This window comes from Ambystoma mexicanum, chromosome 11, assembly GCF_040938575.1.
Source record: "Ambystoma mexicanum isolate Mex_15411 chromosome 11, UKY_AmexF1_1, whole genome shotgun sequence".
NCBI lineage: Eukaryota > Metazoa > Chordata > Amphibia > Caudata > Ambystomatidae > Ambystoma > Ambystoma mexicanum.
The window spans coordinates 984,233,488-984,259,661 of record NC_090934.1 but is presented as its reverse complement, the minus strand read 5'-3'; the positions used below and the strand labels follow the sequence as shown (position 1 = coordinate 984,259,661).

At 50.3% G+C, this 26,174-nt stretch overlaps 1 protein-coding gene across 10 annotated transcripts in view; it reads left to right on the top strand.

The window, feature by feature from the left end:
- Window positions 1–26,174, top strand: part of NAP1L4 (nucleosome assembly protein 1 like 4) — a 1,556,420-nt gene that overhangs the window by 586,823 nt on the left and 943,423 nt on the right. For all 10 annotated transcript variants that reach the window (XM_069624142.1, XM_069624141.1, XM_069624146.1 and 7 more), the window contains one exon: window positions 5,303–5,389. In XM_069624142.1, the coding sequence (XP_069480243.1) occupies window positions 5,303–5,389 (87 nt within the window). The remainder of the gene's footprint in view (window positions 1–5,302; window positions 5,390–26,174) is intronic.

Sequence of the window (26,174 nt, the reverse complement as noted above, 5' to 3'; positions counted from 1 at the left end):
CTTTGTGCCCAAGAAAGAGGGTGACCCGTGTCCCTGTATTGATTGCAGAGGGCTGAATTCCATCACGATACAAAACCAATACCCTTTGCCTCTCATTAATGTTCTCGCCCAGTTGGGTTCTTCGGTGATCTTCCTGAAATTAGACCTGCGTGGTGCCTACAACCTTGTCCGTGTTTGAAAAGTGGACGAACGGAAGACTGCCTTTAAGACCCGCTATGGCTTGTAGGAGTACTGTTATGCCTTTCGGACTCTGCAATGCACCAGCAACATGCCAATACTTTATGAATGACGCATTCAGAGACATGTTGGATCAGTACGTCATTATTTATTTGGAGGACATCTTGATCTACTCACCCTCTTATGACAAACATATCGTTCATGTCTCCTCTGTCCTCCAATGACTCAGGAAGAACCATTTGTTTGCTAAAGCTGAAAATGTGTTTTCCACGCCACGGAAGTCGAATTTCTTGGTTGATTTGACCAACAAGGGGGTCTGAATGAATTGCTCCAAGGTCAAGTCCGTTCTTGATTGGCCGGTGCCAACAACTGTCAAGGCACTCCAATCATTCCTCTGCTTTGCCAAATTCTACCAGAGATTTATCTGATCCTATTCCTCAGTGATATCACCCATAGCAGCTCTCACCAGCAACAAAGTCCTGTTTTCCTGAAATTCTATTGCGCAGGAAGCTTTTGATACTGATAACCGCTTTCACTTCAGCCCCTGTACTGCAGCACCCAAATCCTTCCGTGCCCTTCATTGTGGAGGCTCACGCTTCTGATATCGCGGTACGGGCCATCTTGTCCCAGGAGTGCATGGACACTGGTGTCCTCCATCTGGTGGCCTTTTTCTCCTGAAAGCTGACACCCTGTGAACAAAACTACACGGTTACTGAAAGAGAACTCCTGGCAGTCCGCAATGCCTTCACTGAGTGGAGACACCGCAGTCTAGGCGCCAACCATCCTGTACAGTTATACACTGACCATCGTAACCTTTTGGCACCCAAGTCGGTCAGATGTTAAACAGCCAGACGTGCTTGGTGGCATTACTTCTTTTTCTTGTTGAACTTTACCATCATTTACCGTCCAGCCAGTTTTCAGACCAATGCGGATGCTCTCGCCAGTGTAGGTGGTACGTCGCCCGTCACGGGCAAGGAACAATCACTACTCTTGCCCAACCAAGCTGTGTGTGGTTGTACCCCCTCAGCCCTCGCTCAAGAACTCGGTCCAGGAATCGGTTTCGCTAGACCCCCCAGAAATAGCAGACTACAACTTGGATGATGTTCATTCCTTGCCATACAGCCAAGGCCAGATGTACATGCCTAACACAGCAACTTGTCGTACCACGCTACAATAGTGCCATGACTCAATGATCGCCGCCCACCTGTGCAGACAAAAAGACCTTGGACCTCTTACATAGGTGGTATTGGTGGCCGACTATGCATAAGGACAGTGTGGATTAAATATCTTCCTGTGCTATTTGCACACAATGTAAGTCCACCTCCTGTAAACCCGAAGGTTTGCTACAACCACTTCCTGTACCCCATTGTCCATGGCACATGATATCGATGGATTTCATTGTTACCATCAGTACATGAATGACACCATATGGGTGGTGGTAGACTACTTCTCTAAGATGGCGCTTTTCATTCCTTGTCACTGGCTTCCCTCTGCTCCCTTTCTGGATGACATGTTATTAAAGAACATGTTCTGTTTCTTTGGTCTCCCGTCGGTTATTGTTACGGACAGGGGTTCACAATTCACCTCCCATTTCTGGAGAGCCCTTACCTCGTCCTTTGGCTTAGATGACCGCTACTCTAGTGCATACCATCCCCAGACAAATTGTCAAACAGAGAGGCAGAATGCTACCGTTGAGCAGTAGCTGCGCCGTTTAGGTCTCCAACATCAGGAGTCATGGTTATCTGTTGTGTGTTCCGTGGCGTTTGCATGCAACCACTCATTGCACTCCAACTAGTTCATCTCCATTTTTGCATAATACAGTCAACACCCCAGGGCTCTCCCAGTGGAGCCTGTTTTTTCGATGGATAATCTGGCTGCTTGCTGTTTTATCCATGATCTCGCTGTTCTTCAAAAGGTCCTAAAGGCACATCTCCTGAAGGCCCAGCTTCGCGACAAAGAATTTGCAGGTGTCAACCGTTCTTCCGCCCGGCGTAACAGGCCGGGATGCAGGTCTGGCTTTCTACCAAGAACCTCAGGTTCCCAGGTCGGGAGGTGCTGTTGCTTCGCTTTGTGGGTCCTTATAAAATCACTGAGGTAATCAACCCTGTTGCTATACGCCTTGCTCTGCCCCCTCGCTGGAAAGTGCACCCTGTTTTTCATGTATCCTTGATCAAACTTTGTCCCCCGGTCTCCCGCCTCTCATCTTGACCGGCACCACTGCACGTCTATGGGACTGAAGAGAGTGAGGTCAAAGCCATCCTAGACATTGAAACACTAGGTGGGGTTCCTTATTACCTGGTTGATTGGTCGTGATACAGTCCCAAAGATAGGACGTGGGAACCTCTCAGTAATCATGCCCCGAGCCCCTGGCCAAATTCCATGCCTCTAGGGGAGTGGCAGCTCCTTTGAGGGGAGGATACTGTCACAGTTACCCATTCTCAACATACACTGCCTGTCTCATTACATCGCAGGCACCCGCTCCCTTGTTTTCCCTGCACCAGTGATATCTCCTAATTGCACCGCTGGAGGTTGCCTTGGCAACAACGGGAACGCACCCGTAGTAGAAGGCACTGATCCTCTGCTCGTACCTTTGTCAAGGCAGCCAGGTGCAAGCGTGGTCAGGTGATTATTAGTCGCACTTCGAGCCCCACCTCCTGTTCTCAAAGCTTGGCCGGATACAAACGTTGCCGCTTCCGATTAAAGTTGCAACCTCTCTGCTGTTGCTGTCCCATTCCTTGTTATTGTCTTGTTCTCTATATAGTCCTGACTCACTTGATGTCCCGTTGCCGACTCTGTCTTGGACATAGACCTGGCCTTCCTCAAGCTCTTGTCTCCTGACTGCTCAACGACTTCTGCTACTTGCTTCAGGACTCCGCCTACCTGCTGTTTTTTTTTCTGCTGCCTCCTCAACGCCGACTTAGCTTTGCGTAACGGACTGCCTTGGAATTACCCTTTACTTTCCCTCGAAGTTAGTGCACTGGACTAGAAACGCTCTGCAGAATCCCACGTGCACCTTTCTGGGCGTTAGGGCGCCCTTGTGCTGCCCGGGAGATAGGTCCTTTAACAATAATAACTTCCCTTACTTTTCCGTTGCTCGTCTCCTACCAGGAGCCTGGATTACCTTGTCATTCTCACAGATTACATTCCTTTCCTCGCACTCCTTGGGTAAGAAAAATTCCCTTTTCACTAACGTCTCTAAACTGGTCAATGGTTAGATCCTTACTGTATATTATCATTGCCTTAGGGTCTCCCTATCCAGAAAAACCAAGTATGCCAACACCCGGCCATTCTTCCGTTCGAATAGTGACGTCTGGTTGGTTTACTATCTGGGTAATTGTCGTCTTATGCCTGGTGCCCATTTAGCTGACACGTGTGTTCTTGTACTTGCAGTTGGTGTTCCTTGGAGTTACCCGTTCTTCAACTCCGCTCTTTCGATTAATAGATCCCTCTCTTTGTACATCAGAGCAAGAGAGGGTTACATTGATGGAAAGATCTCCATCTAGAGTGAGAAGCATTGAACTAGGATCAGGTTCAGGTTCCCAGTGATTGGGCTAGTGAAGAACTGCCTAAGGCATCAGAGTGCCAAACCCATGATGAATCACATCTACTACTTAACTTCCACCTCTGTTGAGGTAGTCTCCCTATTCCTCCTTAATAATATTGAACTCCTTCTCTACATTTTTATCTACCACATCCTCCTTCACCTTTTTTCCATAGTTACCCTCTCCTCGCTCACTTGACAAATGTTATGCAACTCTTCCAACAACTCTGGAACCAACTATTGCTCCACCTCCGATAGCCTCTTGGTCCACGCCCCTGGATCTTTTGCTACCCTCGGATCTCTGGCTCTCTCTCTGCCCTCAGCTCTTTTCCGCTCTCTGCCCTCGGCTGCTCTCTCTGCCCTCGCCCGCGCGCTCTGCCCCTTTATGCGCCCTGGGACCTGTCCCCCTCACCTCCAAGTCAAATTGGATGCAAGGTTGCCCCTGGATCATGGACAGTTCTGCAGAATTGTCTCCATGTTCTTTGGTAATAACTTGAGCTAGCCAGTCTCCACTGCATCAGTTTTACATTGGGTTGTGTCCTGTTGTCCGTTTTCTTTTGCCCAAGATTGTATTAATGCTCCTGCAGTCGGGGCCATGGAACTGTAGGTGATTGTCTCCAGCAAATCTGAAAGGCATCCATGTTGGTTATGAAGCACTTTTTGTGTAAAGACTTAACTCTCCAGATGCTCTTGTTTCGTCAAGAATCTTCAACTGGACTCTTCTGGACTCTTCACTATGTTTGAAGGATGGAGGGTATCAGGGAGGAGATGGGAGTAAGAACAAACTTATAGTTTGGTGTGGTACTCCTGGTCATTCTGCCCGCTTTGCACTAAACAGCTGCACATTAGCTCTACAGTATGTTCTCTCAGTAACTAACAAATAGTTCTATGTGGTTCTGCTGAAGCAAATTATCTTGTTGTAATTTACTTTGACACATTACTATTTTTTGTAAATGGTAGGTTCCCCCCACATCCACAACACTAGCACCCCAAGACTCCTTAAAACACATAGAAATGTACATCCTTACTATGCAATGCTGTACATCTTTACTATGCAATGCTGCCGAAGTAAATTGTAACCCTCACCCCTGCATTGCACTCTGCCACTGTAACCTTTCATGGATTAAGCCTGATTTTTGTGACTGTAACCAATCCCGTAAGATTAAGTGCCTAGATACCTATGGAATTTTGTGCGCTATGTAAATGTTCAAATAAATGAATTACATTACTGCGGCAAAACAAAGGTATATCCTAACAAATAGCTAAACAGACAGAAAAGGCATGAACCTAACGGACTATGTTATTGCAGGGGTAGAGATCCGTTCACACTTCTAATTAGGCCCCACATTTCTTTTGCTTTTTCGCTGTGCAGATAATGTTCCTGCCTTTTTCCAGGCTTGGAGACCATTCCATTAGTTTAGCAGAAGGGAAATGTGGCAGAGAGAGTTTGTAGACTTGTAGGGTAGGCTTCACTGCAATAAGTAACATATTTTTTTATATTGGTTTTCACTTGATATTGAAAGTAATAAAAATGCGAACTTTTTGTATCTAGCAACTTTTTCATACGTGTTTTTTTCTCCATAGAGACGAGAAGTTGTCAATGGCGAAGTTGAACCAACAGATGCAGAGTGTGAATGGCACTGTGAAACGGAAGAGGAGGAGAAATTAGCTGTAAGGTGTCACATTATATAGGACTATTGTCACCATTACATTAGCACATTATCTTTCTCCGTTTTGGGATCCTTTAATCACAGCCTTCAGATAATGCATTGCTATCTGCACAACAGGAGCATACTTTTCTCATTGTGTAGAGTTGAGACTTTAGCAGGGCTTTATTTAAGAAGTGCTATTTGAGTTATTTAATATTTTCCACACATTCGATGCTTTCTTGCCTTTCCAACAATTATTTTATGCATTCTAATCTTCTGTCAGGTTTTATTCTTAGTTTCCCCTTTTCTCTCCATTAGACAGTTATGGTGGGTTGGACAGGAGAGCTTGAATCTCATTTGCTGATGGTAGGAATATGTAGCTTACCCTTCTCATTGACCACTATGTGGCCACTTAGAAAAACAGGGAGTGTTATGACCAAAAACGAGTACCATCAATGAAACTCTGAATAGAGGATAAGCCAAAAAGGACAGAAAACTCTCAAAGGAAATGGATTCGGTATGCACGGGGTGGGGGGTTTGGGGGAGACTAGCTGAATCAGTACAACATAGGAACTCAGAAAGATAGTGATGAACTAGGAAATCATGGCTGGTTGGACAAAGAATAAGAACGCCACACAAGGCAACTGAACATGTTGAGATGCTAATTCTTAACAATCTAATCATCTTGTTAATGTCTCTAGAGGTCAGAAAAACATGATTGAGCTAGTGAACACCTTTAAAACAGAAGTAAAAGGAGAACTGTGGCCATATTGGAAAAGATTACTTGGAGCTAGGTTATTGGACACAATGGAAAGGGTCTCCCTCTTTGAACAGGCTGTGATAAAAGAAATGGTGTCACCCTCCAGCCCTGACGGGGCCCAAGAATCCAGTGGGCACTCGCCGCAGAAGCTTCCTGACATAATACCTATGCACGGCTGCAACAGCCATGCAACCACAGAACCTTTTGAGTTCTAAAACACTCTATACTTTCTCTCGTTATCGTACATTTCTAGGTTGGTCGTTTGTGCTCCTAGAACATGAATCCCATTCAACATAATGTGTGGCAGATGTCAATTTTGGGTCTTTTCTACTCTTCTGCGATAAAACCATTCCGCCTAGGAGTGATATTGTGAAATGATTGCGAGTGTTGAGATACCAGATTCAGCAAGGGGTTCGTAAGGAATCAAGTATTAATACAACCTCTGATGAAAGTGGCACTCTGTTAGATGGTAGAAGCCAGTCTTCTCTGCCTAGCGCATTTACCCTGCTGGGGAAGCATGCTGCGAGTGGCTCAATACTGCATGAAGGCAACCTCATTTGCTGCTGCTGTGTTGAAAACATATAGACAAGTCTCATTCAAATGGATGGTGTCCTCCCACATATTCCTCATTTTAGATATCTTGTTTCCCAGCTTTGCTGCTTCGGAAAACATTTTCACCAGAGGGCGCTGTACTCGAAGCCGCAGAGTTGTAGTTCCTCGAGGGTTGACGTCATCCGCAGTATAAAGGGCTGGCGCCGCGCCCGTTAACTCAGTTCCATTTTTCTGACCACTGCTTTGTGTCACAAAACGGTGCATCAGTTTTTTCGGCAAAATGTCCTCTTCATCAACTCCATCCACACCCAAGATCGGTTTTAAAAAATGACAAAAGTGTGGGAAAAAAGATTTCGATTACCGACCTCCATCATAATTGCCTTTGGTGTTTGGGCCCAGACCATCGGGTTGACGAATGTGGTTCCTGTCAGGTTATGTCCAATAAAGCTGTTCAGGAACAGAAAGCTAATCTGGCGGTGGGGGAGGAATCTTATATGTCTTCAAAAAGACAAAGATTCGGGAGGGTCGAGCGGAAAGTCTCAACACGGGTAGAGGTCTAAGTCGCTCGAGGAAATCATCCTCTTCTTCATCCAAAAAATCGAAGAAGCAACGACATAGATCTTCTTCTTCTTCCTCGTCATCTGACAGAAGGGTCGTATCCTACCCTTCCAAGCACGATTCCCCAGAAAAATGGGAGGCCTTCAGGGCTTTGATGCTAAAAAGAAAATTGAGAATGCGTCCCAGACCACCCCCCCCCCCCCCCCCCACCCCCCCCCCCCCCCTCGAAAAACCTGTGTGAAGATGTTGCCCCTACGCACTCCAAGAGTGACAGAGGGAGATCGAAGACCAGGCACGCAAGATCCGACAAAATGTCTAGGGTGTCATGGGGGGAAAAGCTCTCCGACACCTCATGAAAAAATGTTGACACCACTGGTGCATAAATCGGGGGTGACGGTCTGACCAAATGGCATCCACATAAGTCGAATAGCGACTCGACGCAACCTTCGAATACAACGTCGAGGCCACTGCCGAAGATGGCGTCGATACCTTCCGCAACGGTGTCGAGGCCTCCCTCGAAGCCAACGTCTATCATTGACACCTTTGTCGAGGCATTCTTTAATTCCGATGCCAAAATCAACGCCTTTATCAAAGCCTAGATCAATGTCGCCCTTTTCACCACAGAAGATCTTCCATCCACAACCTAGACAAGATCTATGTCTATTTATGAGGAGCAATCCTCTGAAGAGGATGTTACTTCAGCTGGGGTTAGATTTGGAACTATAGAGGTTCCTGAGGAGTTGATGGACTCAAACTTAAGATGGCGGATCTTTGCCTTCAAGCAGCCAGCGGCCTAGATACTTCCCCTGAAGTAGAGTTTGAGAAGCCAGACTTTGCAGATCATGCAGACCCTGGGTATAGAAACCTAATGGGAAGAGTCATTGACTTCATGGGATGGAAAACGGCTTCCCCAAGGTTTGACCAGGACGATATGATAGACATCCTTCATGAGGGACCTCAAAGGGACCCTGTCTTCCCTTTCCATAAGGCATTGCAAAAAAGGGTGATGGCAACTTGGGATACCCCAGACTCTGGGCCTGCAGTGAATAAAAGGTTTATTGGGAAGTACAGACCATCCTCATCAGATCCCGAGTACCTGTCAAAGCATCCCTCGCCAGAAAGCTTTGTGATACAAGCTGCAACCTCCACTAGAAAGTCAGTTTAGCCTTGGATACCACCTGATGGGGATGACAAAAAAGTTGATGGTTGGGCCCAGAAAGTCTTCTCTTCCGGTACCATGGCCCTTAAATCTACGAATGTAACTTGGACTCTGGCAAGATTTATGTACACCCTGTGGGACTGTATGACATCAGCGGCTGAACACATCCCGGAGGGCGAGGAACGGGATGGCAATACTAAGAGCTGGGAAGGAGGCTATGGAGGAATGCCTCCAGTCCGGATTGGACACTGCTGATGGGGTAAGTGGGTCCATGGCATCTAGCACAGTCCTACGCAGATTTGCATGGCTGAGGAAATCTGGTTTTACACCAGACGTGCAATCCAGATTACTCAATATGCCCTTTGATGGCTTGAGGCTTTTCGGCAGCAAGGAGGATGACAGCTTGGAGAAGCTGCAGACCTCTAAAGCGGCAGCTAAATCGATCCGCGCAACTATAAGGCAGCCTCAGCAACACTCCTACGCAGGGTCATCTTCCTGGAGGAGCCGTGCCTTTCGTTTCTACTCTTCTTTTGGAAGAGAGAAGGGACAGGCCAGTCAAAGAGGTCAACAGAGGAAAACCCCCTCATGGTGGAAGAGGGAAGGGTCCTAGTTCAGCCCCAGCAGCGGCTACTACCTCCTCAGCTACTGCTGCAGCCGCTGCAAAGTCACTCTGAGGTCTTGACCCACAAGACCCCAGTGGGAGGCAGCATCACTTGGTATCTGAGCGAATGGCGGGGCATTATATCAGATGCCTGGGCACTAGAGATGGTGATCCATGGTAACTGCCTTCCTTTTCGTCAAAGACCTCAAGATCATCCACCGGGAACCAATTCTGTTAAAATTCCAGACCCGCTCTTTGTGCAGGAGATTTTAGTCCTGCTAGCGAAAGGTGCAATAGAACATGTACCTGTAGCGGAGAGGAACAAGGGTTGGTACTCCACTTATTTTCTCATTCCCAAGAAGGACGGAGGATTGAGACCCATCTTGGACGTAAGAAACTTGAACAAGTTCCTCAGGAAGGACAAGTTCAAGATGGTGACCCTTTCTCAGATCCTTTAGGCTCTTCAACTTGAGGACTGGCTGGTTTCATTGGACCTTCAGGATGCTTACTTAAATGTGCAAAATCATCTCAAGCTCAAAGTACCTTAGGTTCAAGGTTGGCGGTTCTCACTTTCCATTTCAAGTTCTGCCATTCAGGCTGACATCCGCCTGAGGGTTTTCACCAAGCTGGTGGCTGTGGTGGCAGTGAGTCTCAGGTGGGGTGGTGGGGAATTTATGACTACCCTTATCTGGACGACTGGTTAATCAGGGTGAGTTCACCTGAGTGAGCCTGGGAACATCTGACCATGACCTGCCACTTCTTACACAGACTGGGCTTCTCCCTCAATTCCAAGAAGTCACTAATGATTCCATGCCAAAGACTCCAATTCATCGGAGCAGTCCTGGATACTTCCTCTGGCAAAGCCTCGCCTTCCGAGGAGAGAGCTCACCACATTCTGCAGATGGTAACAAGGTTTCACAATGGCCAACATCTTCCGGCCTTCGATTTTCTGAGGTTGCTCTGCCTCATGGCATCCTGCATTTTTCTGGTGCCAGAGGCCAGATTGAGGATGAGAACCCTTCAATGGGCCCTCAGGACTCAATGGTCCCTATTTTCGGGTGATATGTCAGATCTTCTGCAAGTCCTGGCCAGAATGGCTCAAGATCTTCTATGGTGGGCTTGCAAGGAAAATATTCTCAAGGGAGAATCTTTTTGGCAACCATGGCCGGAGATAACAGTAGTGACGGACACCTCACTCATGGGGTGGGGAGCTCATACCAACGATCTGACAATCAGCGGTTGTTGGTCTCCATCGGAGTCCAAACTACACATCAACCTTTTGGAGCTGAGGGCAATCAGATTAGCGCTGAATGCCTTTCTGCCCTCTGTAAGCGGAAAGAATGTCCTGATAATGACGGTCAACACAGTAGCCATGTACTACTTTAACAAAAGAGGCGGCGTAGGGTCACTACCACTGTGTAGAAAGGCAATGCAGCTCTGGTTCTGGGCAATACTGCAAGGAATCTGTCGGCAGTTCACCTGGCCGGAGAGCAGAACACGCCGGCGGACGCTCTGAGCAGGCAGAGCACAATTTTCCACGAATGGGGACAAGCTCAGGAAGTCCTTCAAGAGATCTTTGCCCTTTGGGGAACCCCTCAAGTGGATTCGTTCTTGACCAGTGTCAACAGGAAGTGCAAACTGTACTGCTCAAGAGAATTTCTTCTAAGAGGAGCTCGAGAGGACGTATTTGTGGTGAATGGGGAATTTCCACTCCTATGGGCGTTTCCTTCAGTCCCTGTGATTCCTGAGGTTGAGAAAGTTCAGGAAATCCATGATCTTAATTGCCCCGGATTGGGCCAGGTGGACATGTCCATCTGCCCTCCAATACATCTTCAACAAAGAGAGGATCTTCTCTCGCAAGAGGAAGGACGGGTTTTCCATTCAGAGGTCAAGACACTTGGCCTTCACGCATGGCTTCTGAGAGGCTGAAATAGAAGGATTGGTACCTTCCGGATGACCTAATGGAGATTTTGCTTTCTACCAGAAGGCCAGCAACAAAATCCTTGTACCGTTGTTGTTGGAACAAGTTCAATAACTGGTGCAAGGATAAGACTGTGGATCCATACTTATGTAATATTCCTACAGTACTTTCTTTCCTTTTACTCTTTGCCAATTTGAGGCTCCAAGTTGGTACAATAAAAGGATATTTAGCAGCGCTATCTATTTTTAAGCGCTCCTCTGAAGAGAATTCTTATTTTATTTTTATTTTTTTAATTTAAGTTGATTTTTCTATCACAGGAGAAGTGTATACAGTTACATGCAATGTTAATTAAGATTGTACATAAAGTTGTTACATCGGTTGGATAGTCGCATTGCAGTACACTGTTATTGTCCTTCCATTCCCTTTCAGATTCAAGTTTTAAACTTTCTCCCTCCCCCCTCCCTTTCCCAGACGGCTTGTCAAGTTCTACCTTTTGAAGGCAATCCAATTATTCATGAATAGTGGGACTTTGGTTCCATGAAATACAGTTGTACTTAGGTTCCATGGCAGGCCGGGTTTCTTTGTAACGTGTCTGCGGCTCTGTTTGTTCCTTGTTATTGAGGTTGTTTTCTCAAGTTCTAGTTTTCCGCCCATTTGTTTATTCGTTCGCTTTGTATTGATTGATGAACTCACACCACATTTATTTGTGTCTCGCTGCTTTATCATGGAGAGCTGCTGTGATTTTCTCCATCGTGTGGATATTTCTGGATACATTGATCCATTCTTCTTTGATTGGGAGGCGCGAGGACTTCCATCGGATGAGCAAGCACGCTCTTGCTGCTAACAGCAACGTCGACACTAATCCTTTAACACTTGTGAGTTCCTCCTCCTCTTCCTCTAGGCCAAACAACGCTAGGAAGGGAGCTGGTTTCCTCTCGATGCCGTCAATCTGTTTGATCCATCTTAAGACATCCGCCCAGTATATGTGGGCTTTCGGACAGTCCCACCACATATGCCAGTAGTCTGGTTCCATTCCACAACTTATCCAGCATTGCGGGCTATTGTTTTGGTACATTTTCAAAAGTCTAAGTGGATCATATTGCCATTGATGGAGTAGTTTTGTTGCATGTAGCTTGTATTGTGATGCGATCGATATCCGGGATGGTGTGCTGCAGATCTTGTCCCATGTGGGTTGGTCTAATTCCATGCCAAAGTCTTTTTCCCATCTGGTTTTTTGGCAGGTGCTAGGGGTTCGATCGGTTCTGACTAGGGCACTATACATATGTGCTATTAGTCCTTTACTTGTGGTAGTCGTATCTAGAATTGTTTCAAAGGGCGTTAGATCTCTAAGTATCTTATCCTTCCATTCTTTCTTGGACATGAAGCCTTTCAAACGGAAGTATAGGAAAATCTGTTTGTGGTGTATCTGGAGAGCCTCTTCTAGTTCTGTGACTGGAATGAATTTGTTATTCCTCCATAGTTGGCCCACTCTTTCGAGTCCTTCTTCGAACCACGCCTGATATCTTGGGTGTTCGGGATCTCTTCTCTGACTCCAGGGGCCCAGAGGTGGCTAAGAGGGGAGGGCCATGTGGTTACGCCCACCATTCCTTTTCCTTCTTTCCATATATTCCAAATTGTTCCCAGGATTGGATGGTTACGCAATCTTCTTGTAAGCTGTGGTCGAGGGACCCATATCCATTCTGCGAGAGTTGCCGGGGTAAGGTTGTTGTTGTCCAGTTGAATCCATTGAAGATCCTTTCTTCCCTAAGGTGGGGTATGAGGATCCATAATTGGGTGGCTTGGTAGTATCGTTCAATGTCGGGGACGCCCACTCCTCCTTGGTCTTTGGGTAGTATCAGGGTTGCGTATGGTATTCTGGGTTTCTTCTCCGCCCATAGAAATCTAGTTATCGCCCCCTTCACTTGTTTGAAGAAGGACTCTGGTACTGTTACTAGGAGTACCTAGAAAGGGTACAGGAATCGTGGGAGACTGACCATTTTCACAGCGATCAGTCGCCCCATCCACGAAATTGTAAGAGGTTGCCACTTTATAAAGTCTGCTTTTTGAGTTTCAAGAAGTTGGTGGAAGTTGGCTTCATACAAGTCTGCAACGTCCCTGGTTAGGTTGATGCCTAGATACCTCAACGTGGAACCGCCGATGATGAGCCCCAGTTTCTCCAATTCCGTTTGTTGTTCCGACGTTGGTTCGTGGAGCAGAAAGAGGGTAGATTTGGTTCTGTTCATTTCGAAGCCTGCTAGTGCCCCATATTCTTCTATAAGGTTGCCTGGGGGATTGACGTCATTGGGTTTTGGACATTTAGTAAGATGTCATCTGCGTACAGGGCCAGCTTGTATTCACGACCGCCCACGCGTAGTCCTTCAACTCCTTTGCTCATTCTGATGGACTGTGCCAGTGGTTCCAATGACAACGCAAATAGTATGGCAGAAAGGGGGCATCCCTGTCTTGTACTTCTGGTCAAGGGGAACCAGCGTGAGAACTGGGAGTTCACCACGACGGATGCTCGCGGTGAGGTGTAGATTGCTTTGATCTGTCATGATTCCTGCCCCTCATGTCCCCAGCCCTCCAAGATGTCAGGCTGGAGCAGGCCACGATCACCTACATGGCCCTCGAGGGCCTCTCCATCGCTCCAAAGACCCACTTGGAGTCAGACTTGGCGCTTGTGGCACCAGACTCACTCACTCCCATAGGATAACATTGGGGATATGGACTTGTAGTGCATTGATGGGGACAATATGGATGCCCCCACATATTTCAGTTCCCAGAACTGCATGTGCAGTCCAGTCTTTTGGGTGTGGTTCTGCTCAGAGACACCTGGGATGCCCAGAGACTATTTAAGCCACGCCCAGGCTGAGAAACATGCTTTGCGTTTCTCCAGCATGGGGTCTGGCATGGATTCACATGCTCATGAATATTCCCCGTCGTCAGGCTGGGAATCCTCGGTAAAGAAAAATCACTATCAGTTTCGTTTCTGATCTGTCTTTCGTAGTAGTAACCAATCACTGATCTCTGCGTCATACTGACCACAGCCAATGACTGCCATCTCCCTAAGCCCCGCCTCTGGCAGCCATCTTCAGATTTTTACTGCACGTTCAAGTGTTGGGAGTCCTCGTGTTATTGCTCTCGAGCCTTAGTGCTTTTTTTGCGTTTCTTCCTAGGAAAATGTTCTCTTTTTCGGTCAAAAGAGCCTCAAGCTCCACCGTTTCTTTATCCGATCAACGGGGACCCGTGTCGGATTCTTCTACGCCCCTCAAGGGTGAAGACTTCGAGCCATGCTTTTGGAGGACTCCAGAAGTTTCTCAGGCCCATCTCGATCATGGCCCAGGAGAAGGGAAGCTCGACGCCCGGAAAGCTGTTCAGGGTCTGCCCTGGATGCCAGCTTCAGAATGTCTTTAAGGAGGACGAAAACTCCCTTTGCCTCTACTGCCTGCATGAGGACAAGACGCACGTGGAGAAGGACTGTGCTTTTTTCGGCCATATGTCGGAGCGGACCATGAAGGACCGCCATCTGCGTCTCGCCAACTGGCTGGAAGGGAAGGGCCAGTCAGGCGAGAAGAAGTCAGAGCGGTCTTCTAAGACCTTTGAGGGCGCCCCGGCGACGGGGGTCCAACAGAAGGCCAAGCACCGCGAGTCCACTGGCACCGGGAGCGCCGAACGGTCGAGCTCTACGGGCGCCAGGCAGGGCGCATCCTCCCCGGCACCATCAACCACGAGCCAACGCTTGGGCTCTGGTAAGAGGAAGGCCGAGCACCCGGCGAAGCTCCTGGAGAGACCCTGGTCAAGCTCGAAGGCCCCATCGGAGGGGGAGAGAGGCGGTGACCCTCCCCCCAAGGAGAAGGCGGTGAGCGCACCTAAGGTGGTGAAAGCCTTAATCCATCCGCCCAAGGCCTCTATCGAGACAGTTGCGGCGGCCCTGGCTCAGCCTGTGGAGGCTACACTAGTGGTGGCGACCTCGGGGCCCAGGGTCTCCCTGCCACCGCGGAGGGAGTCCTCTTTCATGCCCATCGACAGGACCCCCGTGAAACCTCCGATGGAGAAGAAAAAGGGGTGGCAGGAGGTCGTCGTGGATTCGGCCTCAACCTCTGAGGAGGAGCTGATCGAAGTCTTAAGCCACGGCTTTGGAGTGGAAGACGACCAGCCCGTCGGGAGGGACCCCGACGTAGGGGACGAGAATGTCGAGGGTGCCCACGGGGCTCCTGACCGCTCGTCGGACTCCCCTCAACCAGTGCCGCAAGACAACTCTGCGGCCATTTTGTTGACTATACAGTCCTTATGCTCAGAGATAAGGACGAGATTGCCATTACCACCAACGGAGGAACCTCTCCCGACGGAGGACCCGGAGCCAGGCCCTTCTGGGAGCCCTCCTCCTAAGAGAAGAAGGATTCATCCTCCACCTCCTTTTCAAACATCGTGCTCTGCTCAGCCCTCCTCCCCGTCCACGACCCGTGGGAATGATACGGGGACTGAAACGGCCGTGACGGGCAAAGACGACGAGGTTCATGACGAGGATCTCCCGTCGTCACCTCCTCCCCGGGCCTCCCCGCCCGACGAGATTGGATCGTTTCATGCCATGATCGCCAGGGCATCCGAGCTTTTCCAGCTCTGCCCGGAAGAGAAGGAAGGAAGGTTTCCTTTATCAACGGCGCGAGACCAAGAGGAAGACGGTCCTCGCTGTACCTCTACTGGACGATATCTGGGATGAGGGTCTCGCCCTCCTCAAGAACCCATCCACAACGCCTGCGAGAAGGGATCGGTACAAGAAGTAGTACCGGGTCCCGGATGCGGCCCCCTTGTGCCTTCGGGGACAGCCGACCCCGGACTCGGTCGTCTCCGCGGCGGCCAGGAAGAAAGCGTGGGGGGGGGCCTCGGCCTCTAAGTCAACCTCCCCGCCGGACGGCAAGGGAAAGAAGTTGGACACGATGGGGCGCAGTCATCTCATCGGCAGCGATGACGATTAAGGCTGCTAACTCCTTGGCTATCGTAGCCCGCTATGACAGAGAGTTGATGTACAAAATCGCCCCCTTGCTGGATTTCCTACCAGACAAGAGGGCGGAGGCCCTAGAGATATTGCAGGAAGGAGAAGTGGTGTCGGACCACGCTATTACGATAGCGGCTGACATCGCTGACACTGGATTTCGCCAGTTGGGCAACGGCGTGTGCCTTAGACGGCGTGGATGGCTCAAGGCAAGTGACTTCCGTCAGGACGTGCAGACCAGAGTCTTGGACATGCCGTTCGACGGGAGCAACCTGTTTGGGAAAACAGTGGACGATTCCCTACAAGCCATCAAGACGAACACGGAGACTGCCCGGGCTCTTGGTGTCCTCCAGCAACGACGGCCGCCCTTTCGGAGCGGCGGAGGCAAGCAGGGTGCCTCCAAAGGTTCCGGCGGCGTATTTTCCACCTATCGTCAAGCGGCCCGTTCGTCGTCACAGGAAGCCTACAGGGGACGAGGCAAGTCGGGCGGACCCCGGAATCGTCGCCAAGGAGGACAAGGCGGCAAAGCCTTGTCGAAGCAGGTCTGAACCGGCCGTGGGGTCGGGCCCCCACCGAAGCACCCCGGTGGGAGGCCGGCTGGCGAGCTTCGTCAGCGTGTGGGAGTCCATCTCGACCGACCGTTGGGTGCTGGACGCCCAGGGTCACGCGCTCGAGTTGCTAAAGAAGTGCCCGCGCGTCCCCCTCGTGGCCAGGAAGGAACATCACGTCCCTCAGCTTCTCTTGGGGGTAAAGGCGATGCTCAAGAAAGGCGCCATCAAGCTCGTCCCAAAGAGGCTTCGGGGCTCCGGAGTTTACTCAAGATACTTCCTCGTGAAGAAGACGGGAGGATGGCGTCCCATCCTGGACCTACGACAACTGAAAAAATTCATCAAGGCACAGAAGTTCCGGATGGTCACCCTCCAGCACGTCCTGGGTCAACTGGAGGAGGGCAATTTCCTGTCGTCGTTGGATTTGGAGGATGCCTACTTCCATATCCCCATCCTAAAGGGACACCGAAAGTTTCTCAGATTCGTGGTCCAAGGGCGTCACTACCAGTTCAGTTCCCTTCGGATTGAAGTCGGCACCCAGGGTGTTCACCAAGTGCCTCGCACCGGTGGCGGCGCGGCTGCGCCTGGAGGGGGTCCACGTCTACCCCTACCTGGACGACTTGCTCATCCGAGCGAAGACAAAGGAGCTCGCCGCGGAGCACACTGTGAGGACCGTCCAACTACTCACGGATCTGGGATTCTCCATAAACTACGCCAAGTCCCACCTGGTGCCCGCTCAAGACGCACTGTTTCTGGGAGCGAAGCTCGACACAGTGGCGCTTCTGGCCTCTCCGTCGGAGGAAAGGACGAGGGCCATCTTGGGCAAGGTGCAGCGGATGCTGGTTGCGGACGCGGCCCGGGTGAGGTCCATCAAGTCCCTCCTCGGAATGATGTCTTCTTGCATTTATCTCATCCGCCTGTGCTGGCTTCGGATGCGCCCGTTACAGGAGTTCCTGGACGCTCGCTGGATCCATGCGACGGGCAGCTTCGAGGACATGATCACACTCGACGAGAGCTTCCGACGAGCGATCCGGTGGTGGGGCACCCGCACGCATCTGACGGCGGGCATGGATTTCCAGACCCCGGACCACCAGAAGACAGTGACCACGGATGCCTCCCTGGAAGGGTGGGGAGCGCACACCGAAAATCTGCACGCGAGGGGCCTTTGGCTGCCGACGGAGAAGTCCCTCCATATCAACGTCCTGGAACTCCGTGCAGTGTTTTGGGCCCTCAGGTCTTTTCTTCCATCCCTCAAGGGCAAGGTGGTGAGGATCTTCACCGACAACACCACCACCATGTTCTACATCAGGAAGCAGGGCGGTACCAGATCCCTAGCCCTGTCCAAGGAGGCTCAGGATCTGTGGCATTGGGCCGTCGCCCAAGGGATGTTTCTGGTGCCGTTTCATCTGGCAGGGATAAACACCATCGCCGACTCGCTCAGCAGGGAGCTGCGCTCGTGCCACGAGTGGGAACTGCGACAGGATCTAGTGGACCGCCTCTTCCGACGGTGGGGCACACCCCAGATCGATCTGTTCACGACGGCGACAAACTCCAAGTGCCGGAGGTTCGCCAGCAGGTTTCCCCAGCCGAGGAGCATGGGCGATGCTTTCTCGTTCCCCTGGGAGGGCCTGTACCTATATGCGTTCCCTCCATTGCCGCTGCTTATCCGGCTCATCAACCAGCTCAAGAGGTCACGGTGAAGGATGATCCTCGTCGCACCTGCGTGGCCGAGGCAGATATGGTTCCTGGACCTTCTGGACTTGTCAGCTTCCCCGCCAATCAAGCTGCCAGTAGACGCGGATCTTCTCTCCAGGGAAGGAGGCGCCATCCTCCACCACGACCCGAAGTCGCTTAACTTGCAGGCCTGGCTCCTGCAGCGTTAGAGTTTGGAGGTTACGACATACCGGCCGACTGCAGAGAGGTTCTTGCAAAGGCCAGGGCGTCCTCAACTCTTAAATGCTACGGACACAAATGGAAGAGGTTCTCTGTCTGGTGCCACGCACAGAAGATTAACCCTCTACGGATTACGGCTCCTTAAGTACTTCCGTACCTGCTGACGCTGGCCAAGGCTGGGCTGGCGCACGCTTCCATCAAGATTCATCTTGCTGCGATCTCCCGATACACCAGAACCACGGGACGGACGTCTTTGTGGTCTCATCGTCTGGTGAAAGAATTCATGAAGGGACTGTTCAGATCGTTCCCGCCGGTGAAGGCCCCGGCCCCGACGTGGGAGCTCAACGTGGTGCTGACCAAGCTCATGGGACCTCCGTTCGAGCCTCTGCACTCAGCTCCGTTGAAGTTCTTGTCGTGGAAAACAGCGTTTCGAAGGGATTGTGTCCTCATCTTAGATATCGCCTTCCAGCTGTGCTGGCCTCGGAAAATTTTTCTTTCTAGAGGGTGCTGCGCGTCGACGTCCTTCGAGTCGACGTCCTTCGAGTCGACGTCCTTCGAGTTGACGTCCCTCGACAGCTGCCGTATCGACGCAGACGTCATCCTGGCTATAAAGGCCGTGCGCAGCGCCCGTTGCTCAGTTCCGTTTTTCCGCGCGTACTCAGTGCCTCGGAATACCGTTGCTCAGTTTTGTCAGGTTAAACCTATTTACCTCGAGTTATTCGATCCGTACTCGATGGCTTCTTCGTCGGAACCGACAACTCCTCGATCCGGCTTCAAAAAATGCCGAGATTGTGGGAAAAAGATGTCGCTGACTGACCCTCAGAGTTTGTCTGTGGTGTTTGGGAGCTGAACACCATTGTTTGGAGTGCGAGGACTGTATGTCCATGACAGCGAAGGCCCTGAAGGAGCGTAGGGGGAAGCTGGAGAAAGGTAAGACTTTTAAAGCTTCTTCTTCGTCGACGAAGTCGAGACATTCGTCTCCTCGTCACCAGTCGCGCTCCAGATCTCGGAGTGGGTCTCACCACTCCTCGAGATTGAAGCACTCGAACAGGAGACGTCGAAGATCCCCTTCTCCGTCTTCCTCTTCCTCTGTTTCGCCAAAGAGAATCCCGTGCCCCACGAAACATAGTTCCCGGGCTGAATGGGAGGAATTCCGCAAAAATATGATGAGCGTCTTCGAGAAAGTGGCCTCGACCCCCTCGAAGACTGCCGAGAGCGATGCTCTGGTCGAAAGACCCGAAGGTCAAAAACGCTGCGAGTCGCAGTACCCGGCGAAGGAAACCTCTCGAGCGCGTCACGAACCCTCGAGCAGGACTATGACCTCCAAACCTTCCTCGAAGGTTCCGTCGACGAAAGTTCCGTCGAGGTCGATGTCTTCGATGCCGTTGTCGAAGGGGCCTTCGACACACGAGTCTGTCGACTCGACGCCAGCTTCGACACCGGTGTCGACGCCAAGAAAAGTCACGGTTACGACACACCCAGTGTCTATCCCCAGGTCCTCGACGTCGATGGCTTCGAGATTGGCGAGGTCTTCAAGGCCTCCGCCTTTGTTTTCGACGCCACGCTCGAAGCCTTCGACGTCGACGACATCGACGTTTTCGAGGCCGATTATGACAAGTTCGGCACCCTCGGCCTTGGAAATGGGGTTTACACCCTTTATGAGTTCAGAACAATTGAGAACTATGTCCTCTATTGGAAGAGGGTGAATTGTCTGAACAGGAAGACACAGTAGAGTTGCAGGGACCTGTAACCCCAATTAGAGAGGAATTTTCCTCTGAAGAACGCAGGTTAAAGGATCTTCATGATTCCTTACATGAGGCAAGTGGGTTAGACACCTCCCCTGAGGTGGAGTTTGCTAGGCCAGACCCGGGGGAACATGCTGAAACTCCCTATAGAGCCTTAATGGCCAGGATCACAGAGTTTATGGGGTGGTCTGCACCTTCACAATCTTTCCAACAAGATGACCTCACAGATATTCTTGACAAAGGCCCACAGGAGGATCCTGTGGTGCCTTTTCATAAAGCTCTTCAGAGGAAGATCATGACAAACTGGGAAACCCCAGATGTCGTACCAGCAGTAAATAAAAAAACTGTCTACAAAGTACAGGGTATCCTCTACAGACCCGGAGTTTTTGTCTAAACACCCATCCCCAGAAAGTCTGGTGGTACAGGCAGCATCCTCTACCGATGTCAAGACGGCTTATCCTACCGTCCCACAGGACAGGGACGATAAAAAATATGATGCTATGGCAAAGAAAGTCTTTTCAGCATGTAGCATGGCGTTAAAATCTGTTAATGCTACTTGCACCCTTGCTAGATTCAGCCATACACTTTGGGAGTGTGCTTCTACAGCGGCTGACTGCATCCCGGAGGGAGAAGAAAGGGATGCGTTCCTGAATATTATACAGAACGGTAAAGACGCTATGTGCGAATCCCTCCAGACGGGCATTGATTCGGATGACAGTATCAGCAGAGCAATGGCGGCAAGTACAACAACCAGGAGATTCGCTTGGTTGAGAAAGTCTGGTTTTGCCCCAGATGTGCAAGCCAGGCTCTTGAGCATGCCATTCGATGGCTCTTCTTTGTTCGGGAAAAAGGCGGATGACAGTTTAGAGAAACTGCAAACTTCAAAAGCAGCAGCAAAATCCCTAGGCGCTGCAATCCTTCAGACACCTTTTCGTCCCACAGGAACCTCTGCGAGGGGCAAGTCCTTTCGCTTCTACTCCGCATTCGGAAGAGGTAGAGGACGACCGGCTCAAAGGGGACAAAGAAGAACTACCCGAGGTGGACGAGGTAGATATTGAAAAGCCACAGCAACAGCAGGTGCCTCTTTACCATCGGCATCTGCATCAGCCGCCCCAAAACCACTCTGAAGACTTCCCTCACAGGACACCTGTAGGAGGCAGGTTGACTCAACATCTGGCTGTATGGCAGGCTATCACGTCAGATGCTTGGGCATTGGAAACAGTTGCCCAAGGTTACTGCCTACCTTTCCTACGTATACCTCAGTCATCCACCGGGGATCAGCTCTCAGAAAGCTCCAGATCCGCTCCTCTTGCAGGAAGTTTTCGACCTGCTAGAGAAAAGTGCCATAGAACCGGTACCTGTAGCGGAGAGGAACAAGGGCTGGTACTCCCCTTACTTTCTCATTCCAAGAAAGGCGGAAACCCATCTTGGACTTGCGAGAATTGAACAAATTCCTCAGGAAAGACAAATTCAAGATGGTCACTCTTTCTCAGATCCTCCAAGCCCTTCAGTTCCAGGACTGGTTGGTATCTCTGGACCTTTAGGACACTTATTTCCATGTGCCTATCCATCTCAAACACAGGAAATACCTGACGTTCGCAATTGGCAACTCTCACTATCAATTTCGAGTGCTGCCATTTGGGCTGACCTCCGCCCCGAGGGTCTTCACCAAGTTAATGTCGGTAGTGGCGGCAAGTCTAAGGAGGGAAGGGATTCATGTCTACCCCTTCCTGGACGATTGGTTGATCAGGGCTGTTTCTTCGGAACAAGCTCAGATCCAGCTAAATCACGTGTGCCACTCCCTTCACAAACTGGGCTTCTCCCTCAATTTAAAGAAGTCACAAATGATACCATCACAGAGACTCCAGTTCATAGGAGCGATCCTGGACACATCCCTGGGAAAAGCCTCACCACCAGAGGTGAGGGCTCAAGATATTCTACAGATGGTTACCAAGTTCGAACATGCCCAACGACTCCCAGCCTTCGACTTTTTGAGGTTGCTTGGCCTCATGGCATCCTGCATTTTCCTAGTGCCAGAGGCTCGCCTGAGAATGAGATCCCTCCAGTGGGCACTGAGGACTCAGTGGTCACAATTCTCAGGGAGAATGACAGATCTTCTTCAGGTTCCCGACAGAGTAGCTCGAGACCTTCAGTGGTGGGCCTGTCAGGAGAACATTCTGAAAGGAGAACAGTTTTGGCAACCCTGGCCGGAGATAACAGTAGTCACGGATGCCTCACTCACGGGGTGGGGAGCCCACGCCAACGACTTGACCATCAGCGGTCGTTGGTCTCCATCGGAGTCCAGACTACATGTCAACCTGTTAGAGCTGAGAGCCATCAGACTTGCGCTGAAGGCGTTCCTGCCAGCTGTACAAGGGAAGAACGTCCTGATAATGACGGACAGCACGGTGGTCATGCATTACCTCAACAAAAGAGGAGGCGTAGGATCACTAACCCTGTGCAGAGAGGCGATGCAGCTCTGGCTTTGGGCAATCCAAGAAGGAATCTCTCTATCGGCAGTTCACCTAGCCGGAGAGAAGAACTTGACAGCGGACGCTCTGAGCAGGCAGAGCACAGTCTCCCACGAGTGGGAGCTAGCTCAGGAAGTCCTTCAAGAGATCTTCGCCCTTTGGAGAACCCCTCAGGTAGATCTGTTCGCCACCAGCCTCAACAGGAAATGCGACCTGTTCTGCTCAAGGGAATTTCCCCCGAGAGGAGCTCTGGGAGACGCGTTCATAGTGGACTGGGAGTTTCCGCTTCTGTACGCGTTCCCACCGGTCCCTGTCATTCCTCAAATGATCAGGAGGTTGAGAAGATTCCGGAGGACCATGATCCTAATTGCCCCGGATTGGGCCAGGAGAACGTGGTACCCGGACCTTCTAGATTTGTCCATCTGCCCTCCAATTCGACTTCCACTCAGAGAGAACCTACTCTCACAGAAGGGAGGTCAGGTTCTCCATCCAGACATCAAAACCCTCAACCTTCACGCTTGGCTTCTGAAAGGTTGAGGTACAAGGATTGGGACCTCCCTGATGATGTTATGGAGGTGTTGCTTTCGGCAAGGAGGCCAGCAACAAAGTCTTTATACCGCTGCCGTTGGAACAGATTTTGCAGCTGGTGTAGAGAACAGAATATCGACCCTTTTTCATGTGGTACACCAATGGTTTTGTCCTTCCTACTATATTTGGCAAATTCAGGCCTTCAAGTTGGCACCATTAAAGGCTATCTCGCAGCGCTATCCATCTTTAAGCGCACTGCGGAAGAACCATCCTATTTCAAGTTACCCTTGGTAATACAATTTCTTAAGGGGTTAACCAATGTTTATCCCCCAAGACCATTCCAAGTTCCCCTATGGGATTTAAACTTAGTCCTAACTTTCCTGATGGGCACAACTTTCGAACCACTCCATTCTTGTTCGTTAAGATTCCTTACCCTTAAAACTGTTTTATTAATAGCACTTACATCTGCTAGAAGGGTGAGCGAATTACAAGCTCTTTCTTGTAAACCCCCTCACACTATCTTTCACAAAGCCAAAGTTGTCCTGCAAGTGAAGCCTAATTTCCTCCCAAAGGTGGTTTCTGAATTCCATATCACTCAGAAGATTACCCTACCATCTTTCTATCCTCCTCCTCACCCGGGGAAAGAGGAAGAGAGGTTACACAGGCTAGACCCTAGAAGGGCTTTAAGTTTTTACATCAGTAGACTAGCCAGGATAAGACAGGCAGACCAGCTGTTTGTAGGTTACACAGGTCACAAGCTGGGGTTACCAATAACTAAGCAGACCATTTCCAGATGGATCATCCTAGCCATTCTGGAATGTTATAAATTGGCAGGAAAAGAGCCCCCTCAAAACCTTAGGGCTCATTCGACCAGAGGTATTGCAGCTTCATCGGCCCTCAAAAGAGGTGTGCCGGTTAAAGACATCTGTGCAGCTGCTACATGGTCGTCTGTCCATACCTTTACACGATTTTACAATTTGGTTTCCTCCTCCAGTCAAGAGACTAGGTTTGGAAGGGCTGTACTGCATTCTATTTATCAATAGAAGACAGCATGAAGTCAGTACTCCCTCCTCCAATAATAGAATACTGCTATGGGAGCATATCTAAGATGAGGAATACGTCGGAGGACACAATCCCTTCGAAGAACAAGTTACTTCTTACCTTGTAACGTTTTTTTGACGGGATGTTCCTCCAACGTAGTCCTCATCGACCCTCCCATCCATCCCCGCAGTTCTACTTCCCTTGTTGTTGCAGCTTACGCGCCTTCAGGGTGATTAGTTTAGTCCAGAAAGCATATTTGTGGGCTACAAAACGGAACTGAGCAACGGGCGCTGCGCGCGGCCTTTATAGACAGGATGACGTCGGCGTCGATACGGCGGCTGTCGAGGGACATCGACTCGAAGGACATCGATGCGCAGCGCCCTCTAGAGAGAAAAAAATTCCGAGGCCAGCGGAGCTGGAAGGAGATATCTAAGATGAGGAATACGTCGGAGGAACATCCCGTCGAAAGAACGTTACAAGGTAAGAAGTAACTTGTTCTTCTTGTGGCCATCACCTCCGCACGATGGGTGGGAGAGATCCAGGCCCTTTCCTGCATGCCCCCGTACTTGACTTTTCACAACACAAGGGTAGTGCTCAGGACGCACCCCTCCTTCATGCCCAAGGTGCCGTCAGACTTCCACCTCAACGAACCCTTGGTGTTACCTGTTATCTTCCCGTCGCCTTCGTCGCCGGCTGAAAGGACTTTGCACTCGCTGGATGTGGCTAGAGCGCTGAAGTTCTACGTGGACCGCACGAAGAGTTTTCGGAAGACGTCACAACTTTTTGTGAACTTTGGACCTGTCAATCAGGGGAAGGCCCTCTCGAAGGCTTCCATTTCCAGATGGCTCTCCGGCTGTATCATGTACTGTCATCGGTTGGCAAACCGACCGCTGCCTGGCCGTCCGAGAGCCCATTCCACCAGAGCGATCGAAGCTACCACGGCGTTCCTATCTGGTGTGCCCTTGCTGGACATCTGCAGGGCTGCTACGTGGAGGTCGACGCACACCTTCACGAAATTCTACTGCGTCGATCGGGATTCCAGGGAGGAGTCCAGGGTCGGCCAAGCAGTGCTGCGCAACCTGTTCGCCTAAGGTGAGCCTGGTGAGGAGGTAAGAATGCTTAATGTTGAGTTTTGGATGTAATGCTTAATGTTGAGCCTTTGCCACCTCCGGTGCTTGTGCATGTGTGTACTGCTATGTATTCTTTTATTCATGAGCATGTGAATCCATGCCAGACCCCATGCTCGAGAAGGAACCAGTTACTTACCTGTAACTGTTGTTCTCCAGCATGGGTCTGGCATGGATTCACATGCGAACCCTCCCGCCTACCCCTCTGCGGCTCTTCACTTGGTCATACTGCCACTTCACGTGCTACCAAATCTGAAGATGGCTGCCAGAGGCGGGGCTTAGGGAGATGGCAGTCATTGGCTGTGGTCAGAATGACGCAGAGATCAGTGATTGGTTACTACTATGAAAGACAGATCAGAAACGAAACTGATACTGATTTTTCTTTACCGAGGATTCCCAGCCTGACGGGGAATATTCATGAGCATGTGAATCCATGCCAGACCCATGCTGGAGAACAACAGTTACAGGTAAGTAACTTGTTCCTTTCTGCACCTGCAGCGCGACACTCATCGTTTTCGGATCGGTCTCCAGTAGGCCTGCATCTTTCTTCTGCGCTCAGCTCCTGCAAGAACACCATTAGGAATAGCCTTACCTTGCAGCGCTTCTGCCCATCATTCATCACTCCTTCTGTTCTGCGGGCATCTTCGGCGGTGTCATTCCCATCCCGGCACTTCCTAAGGAAAAGGGAGAAGAACAGAAAAAAGACATTAGTAAGTATTCAGCAAATCTTCACTTATTTTTAAAGACTGTTCGAGCTATAAACGTTTAAGTGAATCCCAGCCGCTCTGGGGGAACTCTGTCTCCGGAACTTCTCATCCATCTGCAAAAGGGAAAAGACACTCCAGGTTAGCGTGGAAACATCTAGAGGCGCTGCATACCACGCTTACTCACCGCATTTCTTCATAACCGG